Source organism: Geotrypetes seraphini, chromosome 12 (assembly GCF_902459505.1).
Source record: "Geotrypetes seraphini chromosome 12, aGeoSer1.1, whole genome shotgun sequence".
Taxonomy (NCBI): domain Eukaryota; kingdom Metazoa; phylum Chordata; class Amphibia; order Gymnophiona; family Dermophiidae; genus Geotrypetes; species Geotrypetes seraphini.
The window spans coordinates 113494115-113510929 of record NC_047095.1 but is presented as its reverse complement, the minus strand read 5'-3'; the positions used below and the strand labels follow the sequence as shown (position 1 = coordinate 113510929).

The 16815-nt window shown below is 41.0% G+C and overlaps 1 protein-coding gene across 1 annotated transcript in view; it reads left to right on the top strand.

The window, feature by feature from the left end:
* The first annotated feature begins 15935 nt into the window (after positions 1–15935).
* LOC117346314 (vomeronasal type-2 receptor 26-like) overlaps positions 15936–16815 on the top strand; it is a 43890-nt gene continuing 43010 nt past the window's right edge. Inside the window, exon 1 of the mRNA XM_033915712.1 lies at positions 15936–16408. Within this exon, the coding sequence (XP_033771603.1) occupies positions 15936–16408 (473 nt within the window). The remainder of the gene's footprint in view (positions 16409–16815) is intronic.

Below are 16815 nucleotides of genomic sequence, written 5' to 3'. Positions count from 1 at the left end.
TGCAATTAAAATAATACAGAGTCAATTTATATTAAGTATTACATCTGAAGGACATTGCAGTGATGTTTGAAAGAAAATAAATAATATAAGTAATAATCATTAAACAGTACGCAATTCATCACAAGGGGAAGGAGTCCAGAAAGAGAAGTGCATATTAAAAGAGGTAATCAGGAAACTGTAAATTCATCAAGCAAATAAGAGAACAGAGCTGTGCAAATAAAGCAATAAAAATTCAAAACATGAACAATATTTCATCTGGAGGGCATGGCAGCATAGTAGAGGGAAGATAGATGTCATAGGAGATAATCTGGGTACATTGCATAGTTCATCTGGGGAACATGACAGCATAATGAAAGAAAATATAAGAAATAATCCTGATCTATTGAAGAATTCATCACTAATATAGGGAGTCCAAAAAGGAGAAGTACTGAGAGAGAAAGACCTAAAGCTGTGCTTACATCAAGAGAAGAACAGATTATTACTATGCACGTAGTACAGTGTACAATCACATTGTGGGTAATATTTTATCAGGGAGACATGATAGCGTAGTAAAAAGAAAAGAGAAAACATAATAAATAATCCAGAAACTACACTTAATTCATCGCAAGGGGGAGAAGACTAGAGAGGGAAAGAAACAGTCAGAAAATAGTAATTTCATCAAATAGATAGTAAATCATTGCTGTGGAAGTAAGGCAACATCAATGCATAACAAATATAATATTTTATCTGAAGGGTCTGACAGTATAACAGAATGAAAATAAGTAATATAAGAAATAATCATAATACATTGCAACATTCATCTCGAAGGTAAGGAGTCAATAAAGGGAAATAAATACTACATGAAATAGACCGGAGACCGTAAATTCATCAAGCAACAATCCATTCGTTACTTAGTAGGTGATGAATCATAAATTTATATCATGGCTAAAATTTAATCTGAAAGATTAGATAGCAAAGTGAAAAGAGAAGAAATAATAGGAGGAGTAATCATTAAACAACATATAATGCATCACGCAGAGAAGGAGACCAGAAAGGGAAACAAATAATGAAAGAAGTAGTTAGAAAATCATAAATTCATCGAGTAAGTAGTAAAACCTTACTGTGCAAAGGATGCAATATATCTGCAAAACAGAACAAAATAGGACCATGCCAAAAAGGAAAGAACCGCATGCGGCAATAGCGGAGGGATATGTATAGAAACAACTGGATAAAGTACATCAGTAGGAGGGTGAGACTACGAAGGAAATAAAAAATAAAATATATATAATTAATAGTGAGTACATCCTGAGGAACTATAGCACAATGAGAAGGAGGGAAGAAGAAAGAACGAGGGACAAGATTAAAAGCAAAGATTAAAGCGATAAAGTACTAGGAGAAAGGATGAGCCAACGCCCTAAAAAGCAAGCAGGAAAGAATTGCAACTAAGAAAGGGCAAGGGGTAAAATATTTAACAAGCAAAGGAGGCAACATAACAAACAATTGAAGTTGTACAGTACAAGCGGACAAGCAAATAAAAGGGGTCAGAGAGGAGAGACGAGCGAGAAAGTAACATAGAGAAAGAAGAAAGAGGAAACACGAGAAGGAAATAAAAACATTAAGAGAGAGCAATTATTTTGGGCAGGATGATAGAGGCAGAAAAGGAGCCAGATGCTTAACAAAACAGGAAATAACAGAAGACTGCCAGTAAATCGGTGGGTAAGGTAAACCGCTATAAGCATAGAACAAAATGGCGTGCGGAAAGGAGGGAGAAGCAGAAAGCATGAGCGAACATTAACGCACAAAAATTCCAGAAGAGATAACAATATAGGATATTAAATAAATAAGGGTGAATAGCAAATTAGCACCATGGAAAAAGGCAATAAAAAAAAGAGATTAAATGTCCCCAAGAAGTGAAGGCAGTACGGCAGGCAGGATAAGGCAGGAAAGCGGTCAGCACGTGGAGGTGATTCATAGAAGGGTTGCATCAATAAGTCCAGTGAAAAGAAGTGCATCGAAGACAGTCAGCAAAGGGTTATCCCATTTTAATCTGGTGAAGCCAGGCACGCAGGAGCTCAGGATCCGAATAGTTGTCAGTTTTATTCCGGTAAGTAACCCGGAATCTCGCAGGGTAGAAGAGGCCATATTGCGCTCCTAAGTCTTTGAGGTCCTGGCGCATGGCGAGAAAGGCCTTTCGTCTCACCGCTGTAGTGGGAGCCAGATCGGGCACGATAATGATCTTGCGGCCCTGATGCAACATCGACGCTTTCCCCTTCGCGGCGGTCAGGATTGCAGTGTGTGTTGAAAGCGGAGCACTTTAACGACCAGCGGGCACGGGTGCTTGTTCCCTGGTTGCGGGGTGGAAGGAGAACGATGAGCGCGCTCTAGCTCCAGAGTCGGGGAAAATTCAAGGTCGAGAAACTTAGGGAGTCAGGCTGTTAGGATGGAAAGTATGTCGTTACCTTTGGCCCCTTCTGGCATGCCAAGTATCCGTAAATTCGATCTACAGCTGCGGTTGGCCATATCCTCAAGGTCCGCAGATAATTTTAAAATGGCTGCTGAATTGGCTCGCACTGCCGGGATGTCCTTTTCCACAGCTGCGACTCGATTCGAAAGAAGCTCAAAATGCTGTTGAGAGGCAGCCATTTGCGTGTGAATAGATCCCAATTCTATCCGCATGTCCTTCGATATATCCAAGTGGGATTTCATCATGGATTTTTTGCTCTGCAGCTCAACAAGAATCAGGTCGTTCTCCTCGAGGTGGCGCCGAATTTATCAGGTGAAGGGGGAGCTGATTTAAGACGTATATTAGCCGGAAGCGCATCTGTTTTGGTTTTTTTTGTTGGCCATAGTGTAATTATCTTGTGGCGAGGCTTCAGATGAAGAATAAAGTAGATAATATATGTAGTTTCAGAACGATTTTCTGCAGAGAAAGTGGGAGCACTCAGCTCACGCAGCCATGCTGTCTGAGTCCAAACCAGAAGTCAATATCTGGATTTATAAATAAAAAACCAAAAAATGGTCTTCCAGACATTTGGAGCATTGAGATCAAGCATCAAATTACGGTTTCTCAATGGCCATGAATTTGGTCTTGGAGGATGAGATGTCGAATGTCGGCATCTATGAGACAAACTTGTTTTTTTCTGTTACATAGAGCATTTTGAACCCCTGTTTGTTTACATAAATTAGATAGCTCTGATAGATGCTGGCACTGTAATCTCGAAGCTGGGACTCCAGATCATCTATTATTCTATTGTCCATTTATTTTGAATTTCTGAAAATCAATATGGGGCCAAATAAATAGTTTATTGGAGAATCCGGTGGCCCTATCACATGATACTATTTTATTTGGCATGTCAATGAGGGCAAAGAGTCAAATATCCTCAAAAAATAATAAGCTTTTGCTAATTATGACTGGAGTGGCCATTTAAAAAATTACATTTAACTGGAAGAATTGGAGTAGATTAAACTTTAATTTCTGGGGAACTCTTTGTGTCATATATATAAGATGGAGAAAATATTAGCCATACAGAAAGAACATTTTAATAAATTCAAGGATGTTTGGGGACCATTAACAGATTATTGTAATGAGTAAATAATATTTTTCCCTTAATTATACAATTGCAAATGAGAGGGGGGGGGGGTTCTGATCTTATATTAATTGTTTGGATTAGTAGAAAAGAATATATTATATGATATATGTGTTAATATATGTTATGGTATGGGTGGGGGGGGTTAAATTTCATTAATTTAAATATGATTGTAATAGAAATTCAAGTGATGTTTGTATGTATAAATATATTTTCTGATCACACTTGTTGTAAGATGTAAAAGTGAAAAAAGAATTGGAAAAAAAACAGATTCTATGCTGCTTTTCCTAGGAATAAGCAGTGGATTTCCCCAATCCATCTCAATAATGGCCTATGGACATCTGTTTTAGGAAATTATCCAAACCTTTTTTTAACCCCGCTATGCTAACTGATTTTACGACATTCTTATTCCATCAGCCCCAATAGCTGTTACGGGAGTCTGTGTTAATGACAGTAGGCCCTGATCATCCTGCTGGAAATGCACAACTTTGCCTAGATTGTTCTCTTAAGCTTCCTTAGCTGGTCTCATAATCTTTAAAAACACGCTCTGATCCCAGATAGAGAGGAGCGTGCTCAAATTGGCCGAAGCCTTGTGCGAGGCGGGGGAAGGGAGGACAGAAAAGGATAGGGTAAGGAGGAAGGCCGAGGAAGAAGGCCAATCGCCAGAGAGTAGGCTGGGGCGGGGGAGGGGAGAAGGAGGATACAAACTAGGGGTGAACGGAAGGAGGGTCACCCCTTTTGGATCCGGTGATCACGGGAGGCAGACGCGACTTCCCTCCCACCCACCCTCGACTACTGTCACAGCCAGATTTGAGGAAGGTAGCACAGCATATGAGTAAAAGACATACACCTTTACAGTGGTTAAAGAAAGGGGCACGTCACCTCGCTTGGAGGGCGGGGAGGCCAGGCCATGATATTCACAGCAATGTTCTGCTGATGAGAGGACCCATCCTTGAACGGGATGGTCCGGTGAGCAGGGGAAGCTTGTATGGCACCCCACATTGTGAATGAATAGAGAGGCATATGCTGTGCATCTGATCATGTAGTTATATGTTGCATATTACGAATAAGTGATATAGACATGGAGTGTTATGTAATGTTCTTATGTTCATTTTCGATGTACAGTTGATCACAGTTCATGAGTTGTTATGCTGCTCAATTGATGATAGTTTGTGATGTAATGTATTGTGTTGTTATGGCTGTGGCCAAAATAAATTCCACTCTAGTTGATGAACGCCTGAGTCTCGTCATTGTATCACGATGGACACTGGGGGGGGGGAGGGAATAGAGCAACAAGTGCTGAGTGTACGATTTGTGGTGATATTGATCATGCCGTGTCCATATAAGTGGCACCAGCATTTCATCCTGGAAAAAACCACAGCCTGATGGCTAAAATGTTGGTTTCACTGACCTGATTGATCAGTGTGATTATGGCCGTGATGAAAGGGTAGTTGGAAAGGCTCCGCAAAAGCTAGAAGAACGGCAGTAGGATAGGCTTAGGGCAGCTCATAACTGCTTGGTACAATTGAGGAAGACACACCTCTAATCCTGGCAATTTGGCAAAGAGAAAGAGGCATGTGCTGGACCACTAATTTCATGGGGGTGGGCAGAAGGGCTAGCGCTTTCCTATCCTTAAGGAGCAGAAGGAAGATTGAGTGTATTATGGCACAGGGGATAAGGGACTCTGTGACAACATCTGGAGCAGGGGGGCCAATCTCCTCCTTGTTCATGATCTGGCAACTGTCCCTCCAGCACCGTGCCTGTGATACAGCAGTGTTTTCAGATGAAGCTTTACCACATACCCCAAAATATCCTCCCTGACCATGATTCAATTCAGCACCTCTCCCTCCAGCATTGAGAACAATTCAGCATGACAAAGATGAAAAGTCCTGTGATGAACTGGCTACAATTAATTGTCCCATTCTGGTCTTGGAGTAAGTAAAGAATCCCCCCCAAAATGCCTTTAATTTTTCCATGGAGTTACAAATATGAGGGGGTACTGAAAAGTTCTCAGCTTGCAATACACAAATATATTTACCTTTTTTAGATCTGGTGTGAATCTGTGTAGAGGGCATTTGTGCATTTAAGAAGGTTTTGTGAACATTTGTGTAGGGATGTGAGTGGGACTAGTTCTGGGAAAAAAACCACATAGATGCCTATTGTTTTTATAAATAGGCTTAATAGATAGAAACATGATGACATATAAAGGCCAAGGGCCATTTTCTCTTCCTCTCTCAGAGATCCCACGTTCCTATCCCAAGTCTCTTGAGTTCAGACACAGTGTCTGGCTCTACCATATCTTCTGGGGGACTATTCCATGCATCTTCCACCCTTTCTGTAAAAAAGTATTTCCTTAAATTACTCCTGAGCCTATCACCTCTTAACTTCATCCTATGCTTTCTCATTCCAGAACTTCCTTTCAAATGAAAGAGGCTATTCTCATATGCATTTATGTCACATAGGTATTTTAATGTCTCTATCATATCTCCTCTTTTCCACCTTTCCTGTAAGGCAGTGGTCCCCAACCTTTTTGATGCCAAGGACCGCTTTTATAGAAGCAAATTTTTCCAGGGACCGGTAGGGGGGAGGATTTAGGGCGGGTTCGTAGGGCAGTTTTATATCTTTTGTTGTCTGGTTATTTTGTTTTTCCATCATCTTGGTCCCGATTTCTCTTTCTGCTTTTTGTCTATCTTTTACCAATTCTCTTTCCAGTGTCTGCCGTCCATTTTTTCTCCTCTTCTCTACTGTTCCATTCCTTCCTTATGCCTGTCTCCAATGTATTGATGTTTCTCTTTCAGCTTTCTTAACTTTTTTTCTTCCTCCTTCCACTCAAATCTTGCCCTCTCTCACCCTTCTTCTTTTTAAATTTTCAGCTACCTCTCAATTCTCCATCTTCTCTCAGTCCCTAGCTCTCCCAATTCCCTTCTCACTCATTTCTCAGCCTCCTATTTCCTTCCCCATTAACATACTACCACTGTACTCAATGTTCTCTCACTAGTCATCTCCCTTTTGACCTCATCCACATGGATCACCACTTTCAGAACTCCCTCCCTCTCACCACTGGTCAGGATATATCTCGAGTCCCTTTCTCTCATCTCCCCCATGCAGAAGAACCCCTATGACCCTGCCAACCCATCCCTGTGTTTACCTTTCCATATCTCCCTTCCATCCCCCATGTGCAGCAGAACCCGATGGCAAATCCCCCTGTACACCTTTCCATCTCTCCCACCCATCCTCCATGTGCAGCAGAACCTCTATGACCCTCCGACCGCAAGACCCTGGCATACCTCCGTTCTGAAAATTGCAGCGATGGCAGCACTGAACAGGCTGATTCGCTGCCTTCCCTAGGGCCTTCAATCTGCCACCGCATCACTAATGATGTCATCAGCCTGTTCAGTGCATGCATTTCAGAACGGAGGTGTGCTGGGAACGAGGGATGGACACTCTCGCAGCCCAACTGTCAGATGGCCACAGCTGGGAAGGAGGGATGGATACTCTCATGGCTTGGCTGTCAGATGGCCGCCCCCTGCTAGTGGGCCATGGAATGAGGGTTGGGGACTCTTACACTAATATATACATATTGAAATCTTTAAGTCTGTCTCCTTAAGCCTTATGATAAAGACCATACACTATTTTACTAGCCTTCCTATGGACCGACTCCATCTTTTTTATATCTTTTTGAAGGTGCGGTCTCCAGAACTATACACAATTTTCTAAAATGAGGTCTCACCAGAGTCTTATAAAGGGTCATCAATACCCCTTTTTTCCTACTGACCATACCTCTCCCTATACACCTTAGCATCCTTCTTGCTTTCACTGTCACCTTTTCAACCTGTTTTGTCCACCTTAAGCTTAGCTGCCTTGTAATAACATCTCTCCTCACATATGCAGTGTCCTTGATAAGTGTCATCATTCTGATCCCCAAACATTTCAGCCAGATTAATGTTTGCCTCTCCCATAATATGAGTTCAGCTTCAGACACAGCTGCAAACTATATTTAATGTTTAATGCAAAAAACAACAGCAGATGCCCTTGAGATTAAACTCTGAGGAGATAAACACTATAAAGCTTCTGTATCCTTAAAGTGAGAGTTAAACTCAAATCAGCAACAGACTTAAATGATACCCCCTCCCATTAATTTGATTTCTGTTTCTTTGCTTATCAAATTGCCTGGATTTTAGGGGGAAGTGGAATGTCAATAATTTAAAGATGAATTTGAGTGGGATCAGCAAGAACCCTGCAACATCTTCTGCCAGACCAATGAATTATGTACAGTCTCAACAGGTGTTTCATTGGACAAACTATTTCACAGTTTTGAAGATGAAAATGTATTCTCTTCTGATTATTTTAATTATTTTTCTTATCCTATGGAAGTTCACTGAGTGTTCATGCTCTTTAGGGAAGGATTTTTTGGCTTCACCCGGATATCACAAGAATGGAGACATCATAGTTGGGGGAATAGTAACTATCTTCGACATTGATTCAACTATGTATTTCTTCAAAACTCCTCTTCAATCCCTTCGTAAATATTTGTAAGTAGCCTTGTTTAGCTCATTCATACTAGATTTATGATCACAAATTTTATATTAAATGGTCACTAACGGTGGGAGTTAATGAACGTAGTTGGACCTTTTGAAATTGACTAGGTTGAATTATCTAAATTTAGGATTCTATTATTGATTAGAATTCCAAATTTGCCCAGTGGACTTCGGTGTGATTACCGTGGGCTGCCACGGTAGTCGACTTTGTATAAGAGGACCTTAGGTTCATAGCACATTGGTGGCTATGGAGTAGAATAACAACAGAAATTAATATTCCGGAGCACTTTGCCTTAGAAGAGCACCTGTTTACTGGGGAAGTGCTGTTGACTGGGATATTCTCAGGCGCCATTTGTGCACTGTCTCTGAATATCTTTAAAGACCTCTCTGCTTTGTGTATAAAGTGCCAGGGTGTCGTAAGTTATCCAGTGAAGTTAACAGGATAGCAGATGATATTGCCACCATCTGGATTAGTTCCAGTGCTAACCTCCTTATTTGGCTCCTAAATGTCCTGACAACTCATATGTAATCAGCCTTGAACCACAAGGTAATGGCAGAATAGAAATCACTAATGTAATGAAAACCAAACTGACCACAGCAACTGAATATTGAATATGAATTTTAACTTAGGGCTCCTTTTATCAAGCCGCGGCTTCAGTGCACGGGACATTTCATCATGCGCTACCCCTGTGCTGGCCAAAAAACTACTGCCTGCTCAAGAGGAGGCGGTAGCGGCTAGTGCGGCCAGCAGTTTAACGCATGCTCTTACGCGCGTTAAACCGCTACCGTGGCTTGATATAAGGAGCCCTTATTGTCAGAATTAGGCACCTGCCCTCTCTTTTACAAATGCATAGTGCGGGTTTTAGCGGAAGCAGCAGCACCGGCAGTGGCGGTAACTGCTCCGACACTCATAGAAATTCCATGGCGCTAAAACCCACACTATGCATTCATAAAAGAGGGGGCTAATTTTGGCAACTTTCCTTCTTTAATTAATTGCAAACCTACAGTTTAGTGTCTGTCATCTAGCACTTAAATTTCAAGAAAAAACATTCATATATTCATGAATACAAATGTAAAGTGTTTCAACACTATCTAGGTAAATTGATGAGAAAATACCAGAGATAAAGGCTTAACAGCTGTGTGGTATGAACAAGCATAACAGAGAGCATCTCTTGTTCCAAACAGTCGGCACATTTCTACAGTGACCAGACACAGTCAGGAAATTCATCTGTCGTTTTCTCCTTCATTCCTTCTTACTCTAAGGTGCCCTTCATGATTGATTTGCACCAGGGTTTAATTTATTTATTTAAGTATTTATATACCACTTTAGCCTAATTGGTTTACAATCAGGTACTTAAGTCTTTCTTCCAATCTGTACCTGGGGCAATGGAGAGTTAAGTGACTTGTTCAGGGTCACAAGGAGCAATTCTGGGCTTGAACCTGCAACCTCAGGGTGCTGAAGCTGCAGCCCTAACCACTAATTGTACCACCTCAGTTATCCACCTATTAAAAACCTTTTTACTTCAACTTCATATAAATGCACCTTGATTTTCAAATATTCATTCCATGGAAAATACTAATTATATGTGTTTTCTTAATGCCTGCTGGAAAATCTGTTTCCATTTCCAGATTTTGTAATATGTTGACTATATATGATTTTGAAATGGTCCATATTACAATCTTCTATATTTTTTATCTGTAGTCACCAAACTCTGCCAGCCGCCTAGAAAATCACACAACAGCGCCATGGCTATGGAGGTGCTTCATGATGCCTAATACCACTTCCGTGTCATTACGTGTCTTAAAGAACTCTGTGGTTGAGGTTTCTGCCGTGACCCAGAGCATTCAATGCTTTGATGCTACTCCAATGCTCATAGAATTTATAGAATATTCCCTTCTCTGTCCTTAAATCTGTTGCTTAATAAGAATATTCTGTTCCCTTCTTTATCACTAAATAACATTATCTCTTGGAGTGTGTGGCTGAATGGGGTTGTGGGGTTGTGGGTTCAAACCCCGTGCTGCTCCTTGTGACTCTGGGCAAGTCACTTAATCCTCCATAGCCCCAGGTACGTTAGATAGATTGTGAGCCCACTGGGACAGATAGTGAAAATGCTTGAGTGCCTGATTGTAAAACCGTTTAGATAACCTTGATAGGTGGTATATAAAATCCTCTTAAAACTTCTAAAATGATTAGCCATGAAAATGAATCAATTCTTGGCTGCTTGGGTTTTTTGATCTGCTCGGGTTCTTCCCTAATACATTAAGAATTATGGAAACTTGCAGACAACATTCATAAATCTGATTATCGTAAAATAATGAATTCATTTTTATCTATTTAAAAATATTGCATGCTCAGAGTCTAATCAAACAGCTACATATTGTTAGATAGCCAGGGGGTCACATCCTGATGTTTCCATCCCTTCATCTGCAGAGCTTCATTTATCAAATATGGGGTTGAATGGTAGGATTTTGAGTCCCAAGAGCTCAGCTGTTCAAATGATTGTGCATGTAAATAGGAAATACAAACCTTTTCAAGCCCTCCTCCATATTCTATAGATTATGTCATAACAACTTTATTTATTCTGTAGATTATAAGGTGGAAAATGGTGTTAGGAAGTGAATAATTAAAGTGTTTAATTAAAGACCTTACCTTATAAGTTTCCCAAAACAAGCAAGAAAATGGAAGAGTCCCAAAGTGAAAGCCTGTAAAGTAAACAACATGAAAAACTGGACCAGTTTTCCTGGAATAATCTCTAAAGCTAAAGGATGCATGGATTCTTTGCTTTGGAAAAAATTACTATTCATCACTTTGCATGTACAGGAGGATATGCATTAGAGAATGACACGGGGAAAAAATCTGTCCCCGTCACTGCACCGTCCCCGGCCCACAATCCTCTGCACCGCCCCGTCACCGCCGTTCCTTTCACCGCCCCGTCACCGTCACCGCCCCGTCACCGCCACTGCCATCCCATTCACCGCCCCGTCACCGTCCCCGCTGCATCCATATAAGCCTTAGTACTGTAATATTTAGCTTATTCCTTTCTTATAAATCAAAGTTCTGGCTGCTGAACTAGAGAAAGAGATGTTCAGCTGGCAGGGCTTTGTTTATAAATTTTTATCAACACAACTAATATACTACTTTATCCTAAAGCAAAAAATAAATAAATAAATAGAATTTTTTTTTCTACCTTTGTTGTCTGGTTTCTGCTTTCCACATCTTCTCATTCAATTCCTTCTATCCACTGTGTGTCTTCTCTCTGCGTCTTCCATTTGCTGTTACTGTGCCTCTCCCTTCACCCCCTCCCACAATTAGTCTAGTCCCCCCACCCTCACTAGCAGTCTCTTTTCTCCCTTACCATGAGCAAATAGAACTTCTGAAAATTGTATTGCTGAGGCATTATTTCTAGTACGCCTTTTTTTCCAGATGGATAATGACATCAATTTTATAATTCTTACTGTCTGCTCTGATTTCATTCACAATTTGGTTTGTGTTTTGTACCTGAGGATTCCATGAGGCATTTAACCTTTTCCTGTCTCTTCTGTGATTTCAAGTTGATTCCTTCAATAATAGAGTCTCAAGGCAGTAGCAGTTTTCTATTTTGGGCTCTTTTGACATTGTTTAAGGGATTTCTTATACATTTGGTGCTGGTCTTCTTTGATTAGGTCACTTCAGAATCTATTTCCAAGGAAGAGAAACTTTTTCCCTTTCTCCCCCTCCATCCTTGTGTGAGCCGGAACACGCAGTCCCCGCAGCCCCCACCCGTACGCCGGCTCGATCGTTTAACCAGCTTCCTCTCTCCAGCTCTCCTTAGTTTGCCGGCTTTCTTTTTCGGCGACCGGCACGCTTTCAAAGAGTCGTGCACGCGCGGCTGCTCAAAGTTCAATCTACTGCTCTGCTGCAACTTCCTGTTTCCGGTTGGGTCAGAGCTGAAGATTGAATACTGAGCAGCATGCGCGGCTCTTTTGAAGCGTTCCGGTCGCCGAAAAAGAAAGCCGGCAAACTAAGGTTAAACGATCGAGCCGGCGTGCGGGTGGGCGGGTGGGGGCTGTGGGAACCTCACGATCCTTTATGCCTCACTGCGGTGACAAGGGGCGCTCCACGGGGCGGTGATGGCCTTGTCCCCGTCCCCGCAAAGGCTGCTAATTTTCGATCCCCGTTTTTGGCAGGTTACCCGCGGCTAAACGCGGTAGCCGCGGGTAAACGCGGTAGCCGCGGGTAAACCACCACCGTGTCATTCTCTAATATCCATATCAGTGGTAAAATAGAGGAATTACTTTTGTGTGCGTGCAGGAAGGATGACTTTTTGACTGTTGTGATTGGCACCTGCAGAGCAGTAGAAACACTGGAAAAGAGAAAGAAAACAAAGGTAGACATAAGCAGTGCACTTTCTTAGTTTAGTGGATGATTTACTAAAGATGTTATTTATTTTACTGTTTATTTATTTGGAGAATGGTATTAAAAAGATTAGAAATCCTGAGATGCTGCTGTGATTCTCTTGAAATTCACCTAAATCAACTCTTTTCCTGCAAGGGTAGTTCAAGGCTGACCTGGCAAAATAAGGTTACTCTTCCCCATCTGAGACTTGTGGAAACAGAAAGGGTGAGAGGGGAGAACAAATGAACACAAGTCCTGAAATGCTGCAAATTTTGATGCGAAAGAGGTACTTCCATAAACAACCAAAGGCTAATCTGATGAGCACCATGTTTTGATGAAGATTGTGCCAGATCTATATTTCCAGACCTATTGAACACTAAGGGAGCATAATCTTTGCCAAAACACAGTGCTGTGTCAGGTCCCTTGAATGCACATAGAAGTGTCCCTTTTCAGTGGAACCTGTGGTTATTTATGGAAGTACCTCTTTTGCATTAAAATTTTCAGAATTTTGGGGCTTGTGCTTGTGTTGGAGGTCACTTCTGATAATAGTGCAAACATGTGGTCTGCCCATTTCTTGAGGATGGCACTTGTACAGTGCCAAATTTTGCTAACGCTAATTCAAGACCACAGACAGTGGAAAGAGATATTTTTTTGTCCACCACTGAAAATCATAGGTTTCTATTATATGTTTTACTAGCTGATCACCCGGCGTTGCCCTGATCTTTGTTTATCCCAATCTTCCTGTATCAATAGACTTGTATTCAGTGATTACGTCTGGAATTTGGACTTATATGGTATTGGGAGTGTCAGTTTCATCTCAGTGAGCCCGAAAAGTATGGATTAGACACTAATATCTAATATCACCCCCTTCCCACCCCCATAGTATTTTTTCCTAGATATTAAGTCTTATATATACCAAGTTTGGTTGAAATCTCTCCATGCGTTTATGGATTAGACACTAATATCAGTCATTTTTTATGTCACCACTTTCCTACCCGTTTCCCATCCCCTTCCCCAACCCACATGTTACCCCATTTTACCCCCTCCACCCATATTTATCCCCAGATATTAAGTCATATGTGTACCAAGTTTGGTTGAAATCTATCCAAGCGTATCAGTTATGCTGAGTATTCATCTCAGCGAGCCCGAAAACACTATGGGGTAGACACTCAATCCGTTGTTTTTGATAATTTTTACTTCAACCCTTTACCACCTCCACAGTATTTTTCCCTAGAGAGTACGCAATATGTATACCATATTTGGTTGAAATCTGTCCATGCATTTCAGAGTTATACATATATCCGATTTTATATAAACTAAACTATAACTTAGGCCCAAATTCTGTAACAAGCGCCAAATTTTTGGCACCAATTTTGGAGGTGCTCAAGTAGATAGGCGCCTATCTAAATTGAATAACAAGCTCAATTAAGCTTTTTAATTAGCACTGATTGAAACCTAGGTTCCTATCAAGAAAGCACGATTCTGTAACAAGGCGCCTCTAAAAATTTAGGTGGCCTTCAAAAACATAGGCGCTATGCATGTTAGACGTGGGCGTGGCTACATGTTAGGTGCCTTCTTAAAGATTCACTGCTCATAAGCATGCTTAAGCGCTCACATGGATGCCTAATATTTAGTTTTGCCTAGAGCTGGCCTATTCTATGGTCGCATCCAAAATAGGTGCAGCTCAGCGTGATTCACTAAACATCACCCATCTTTACTTGAATTGCGCTGAACAGTGCCTATATAGGTGCCTATCTTTAGGGCGCTTCTTATAGGATTTGGCCTTTAGTATTATACACCGTGTCTTCATCCAAATGGAGCTTGATTCGGTTTACAGTAAGTGATAACAATGCTTTAAGAGAACAGTGAATAGAAAATCTAAATTAACAAAAGGGGCAAGTTTTCACAATGTTTAGCAAAGAGGAAAGTCTTCAGAGCTTTCCAGAAGTAAAAGAAGGATCCCAAACTTCATAGTATAAGCGTTAAGTTATTCCATAGCTCAGTCATTTTGAAAACAAAAGAGTAACTGAATCTCCTGGTAGATCTGTTATTACCCCTAAGGGAAGGAAATAAAAGTTTTAGTTTTTGAGAACTTCTTGCAAGATGAGATCTATGGACATTCCAATCTAAAGGAACCAGAGTAGTGAAAATGCCAAGTAGGATCTTGAAAGCAATGCAGATACATTTAATCACTAGAAATTGGAAAAATTGGGAGCGTTTTAATTTTACCTTTTGGTGGGAAACACTTTGCTTATACTACCGTTATGAAAGAATGTTAAGGACTTAAGGACATAAGCAGTGCCTCCGCTAGATCAGACCAGAGGTCCATCGCGCCCAGCAGTCCACGGAAGATGGGTAAAGGTTAATATCATATGTGGCGAAGCTGCTTTCACTATATACAACATTTATGCTCCTAATGTGGATAGTCCTGAATTTTTCCATGAGATCACAGCCTCTGTTCTCTCAGACTCTAACTCACAGATCATACTCGGGGGTGACTTCAATCTAGTGCTCGATCCCCCCAGAGACCGTAAATCTCAAGTTAGATATAAAAAATCAAGAGCTTGGTTTGCCTTGCACCAAATGTATGACTCCTTGAAATTATCTGACATTTGGAGACTCATGCATCCTCTGCACTCTGAATACACCTTCTTTTCACACCCACACCTCTCCTACTCACAGATAGATTATTTTCTCATTAGCCATTCTTTAATATCAGATGTAGTAGACTCTACTATACATCCAATTTCTATTTCGGATCACGCTGCAATCACCATGACGATAAACATCACAATGCCTGCAGTCCCACATAAGCAGTGGAGATTTAATACGACTCTTCTACAAGATCCTGGATTCACCGATCATGTCAGAGCCGCTATCACAGACTATTTTCTCCTAAATCAAACTGAACATACCTCCTGGAATACTTGGTGGGATGCCTTTAAGGCATTTATTAGAGGTCAAATCATTTCCTATGTGGCCCATAAACACAAACCTCAGAGACATCAAATGGAGTTGGAACTCAAACGCCTGGAATCTTTACACCAGCAAACACCATCAGATATGTCTCTCCTGCACCAACTGGGGAAACAGAAATATCAATATAATGCCTTATTGAGCAGCTCTGCCGCTCATACTGTATTCCAGAAATCCACCTCATACTTTGCTGAAAGTAACAAATGTGGATACCTCTTGGCTACATCCCTGAAAAACAGAATAGAAAAGTTGGACATAGCCAGCATAACCCTAGATGACTCTACTATTCTCACTGACTCAGGAGACATATCTCAAGCCTTTATGCAGTACTACCGTACCTTATACACCTCAGAAATGGAAGACAATTGTGCTGTTCCCTCCTTTTTGGACAACCCTCCGCATCCTAAGCTGGATCCTGTGGACTCTGTAATGTTGGATTCACCTATCACAACAGAGGAAATATCTTGAATTATTCACACAATGGCACTTGGAAAAGCTCCCGGCCCAGATGGTCTAACTGTGGAATTCTATAAAGAATTTCAGGATATCCTCTTACCACACTATCTTAGATACCTTGAACACCTTATCGAGTCTGGCCACCCTCATGGTTCGTTAACCGAAGCCACCATAATTGTTCTACCGAAACCTGGCAAAGACACGAAGCGGATTCCTAATTATCGACCACTTTCTTTAATAAACGTGGACGCAAAAATTTATGCCAAAATTCTTGCTTGTAGAATCCAACAGATCATCAGGAAACTCATAGACCCTGATCAATGTGGTTTCATCAATGGACGACACTCCTCAGACAACACTCATACATTCTCAACCATTATTTCTTTATTACACAACAAAACTTCTTCTATTGAGCAACAAGTCCTAGCTATTGGCCTTGATGCTGAGAAGGCATTTGATAGGGTGGAATGGCCATTTCTTTTTAGAGTAATGCAATGGTTCGGTTTCTCACCGAGTTTTATCCAAAAAGTTTGATTGTTGTATACTACTCCCTCTACCAAGACATTCATAAATGGTAAACTATCCTCTACATTTAATCCCAGCAGAGGAATCAGATAGGGTTGCCCTCTTTCTCCGCTTCTATTTGATCTTGCCCTTGAGCCCTTATTTATCGCCATTCAAAATAATCCAGATATACAAGGTTTCCAACATCTGAATCAAGAAATAAAGGTATCAGCATATGCTGATGATATTCTGCTATATATTTCACCCACATCTCCTTCCTCCCTTTTATCCACAATTGAGAAATATTCATTGGAGTCTGGATACAAACTTAATAAGAGTAAATCTATAATCATGCCCTTAAATTGTCCTGACACAAAATATGAATCCCTGCAGTTTGGTT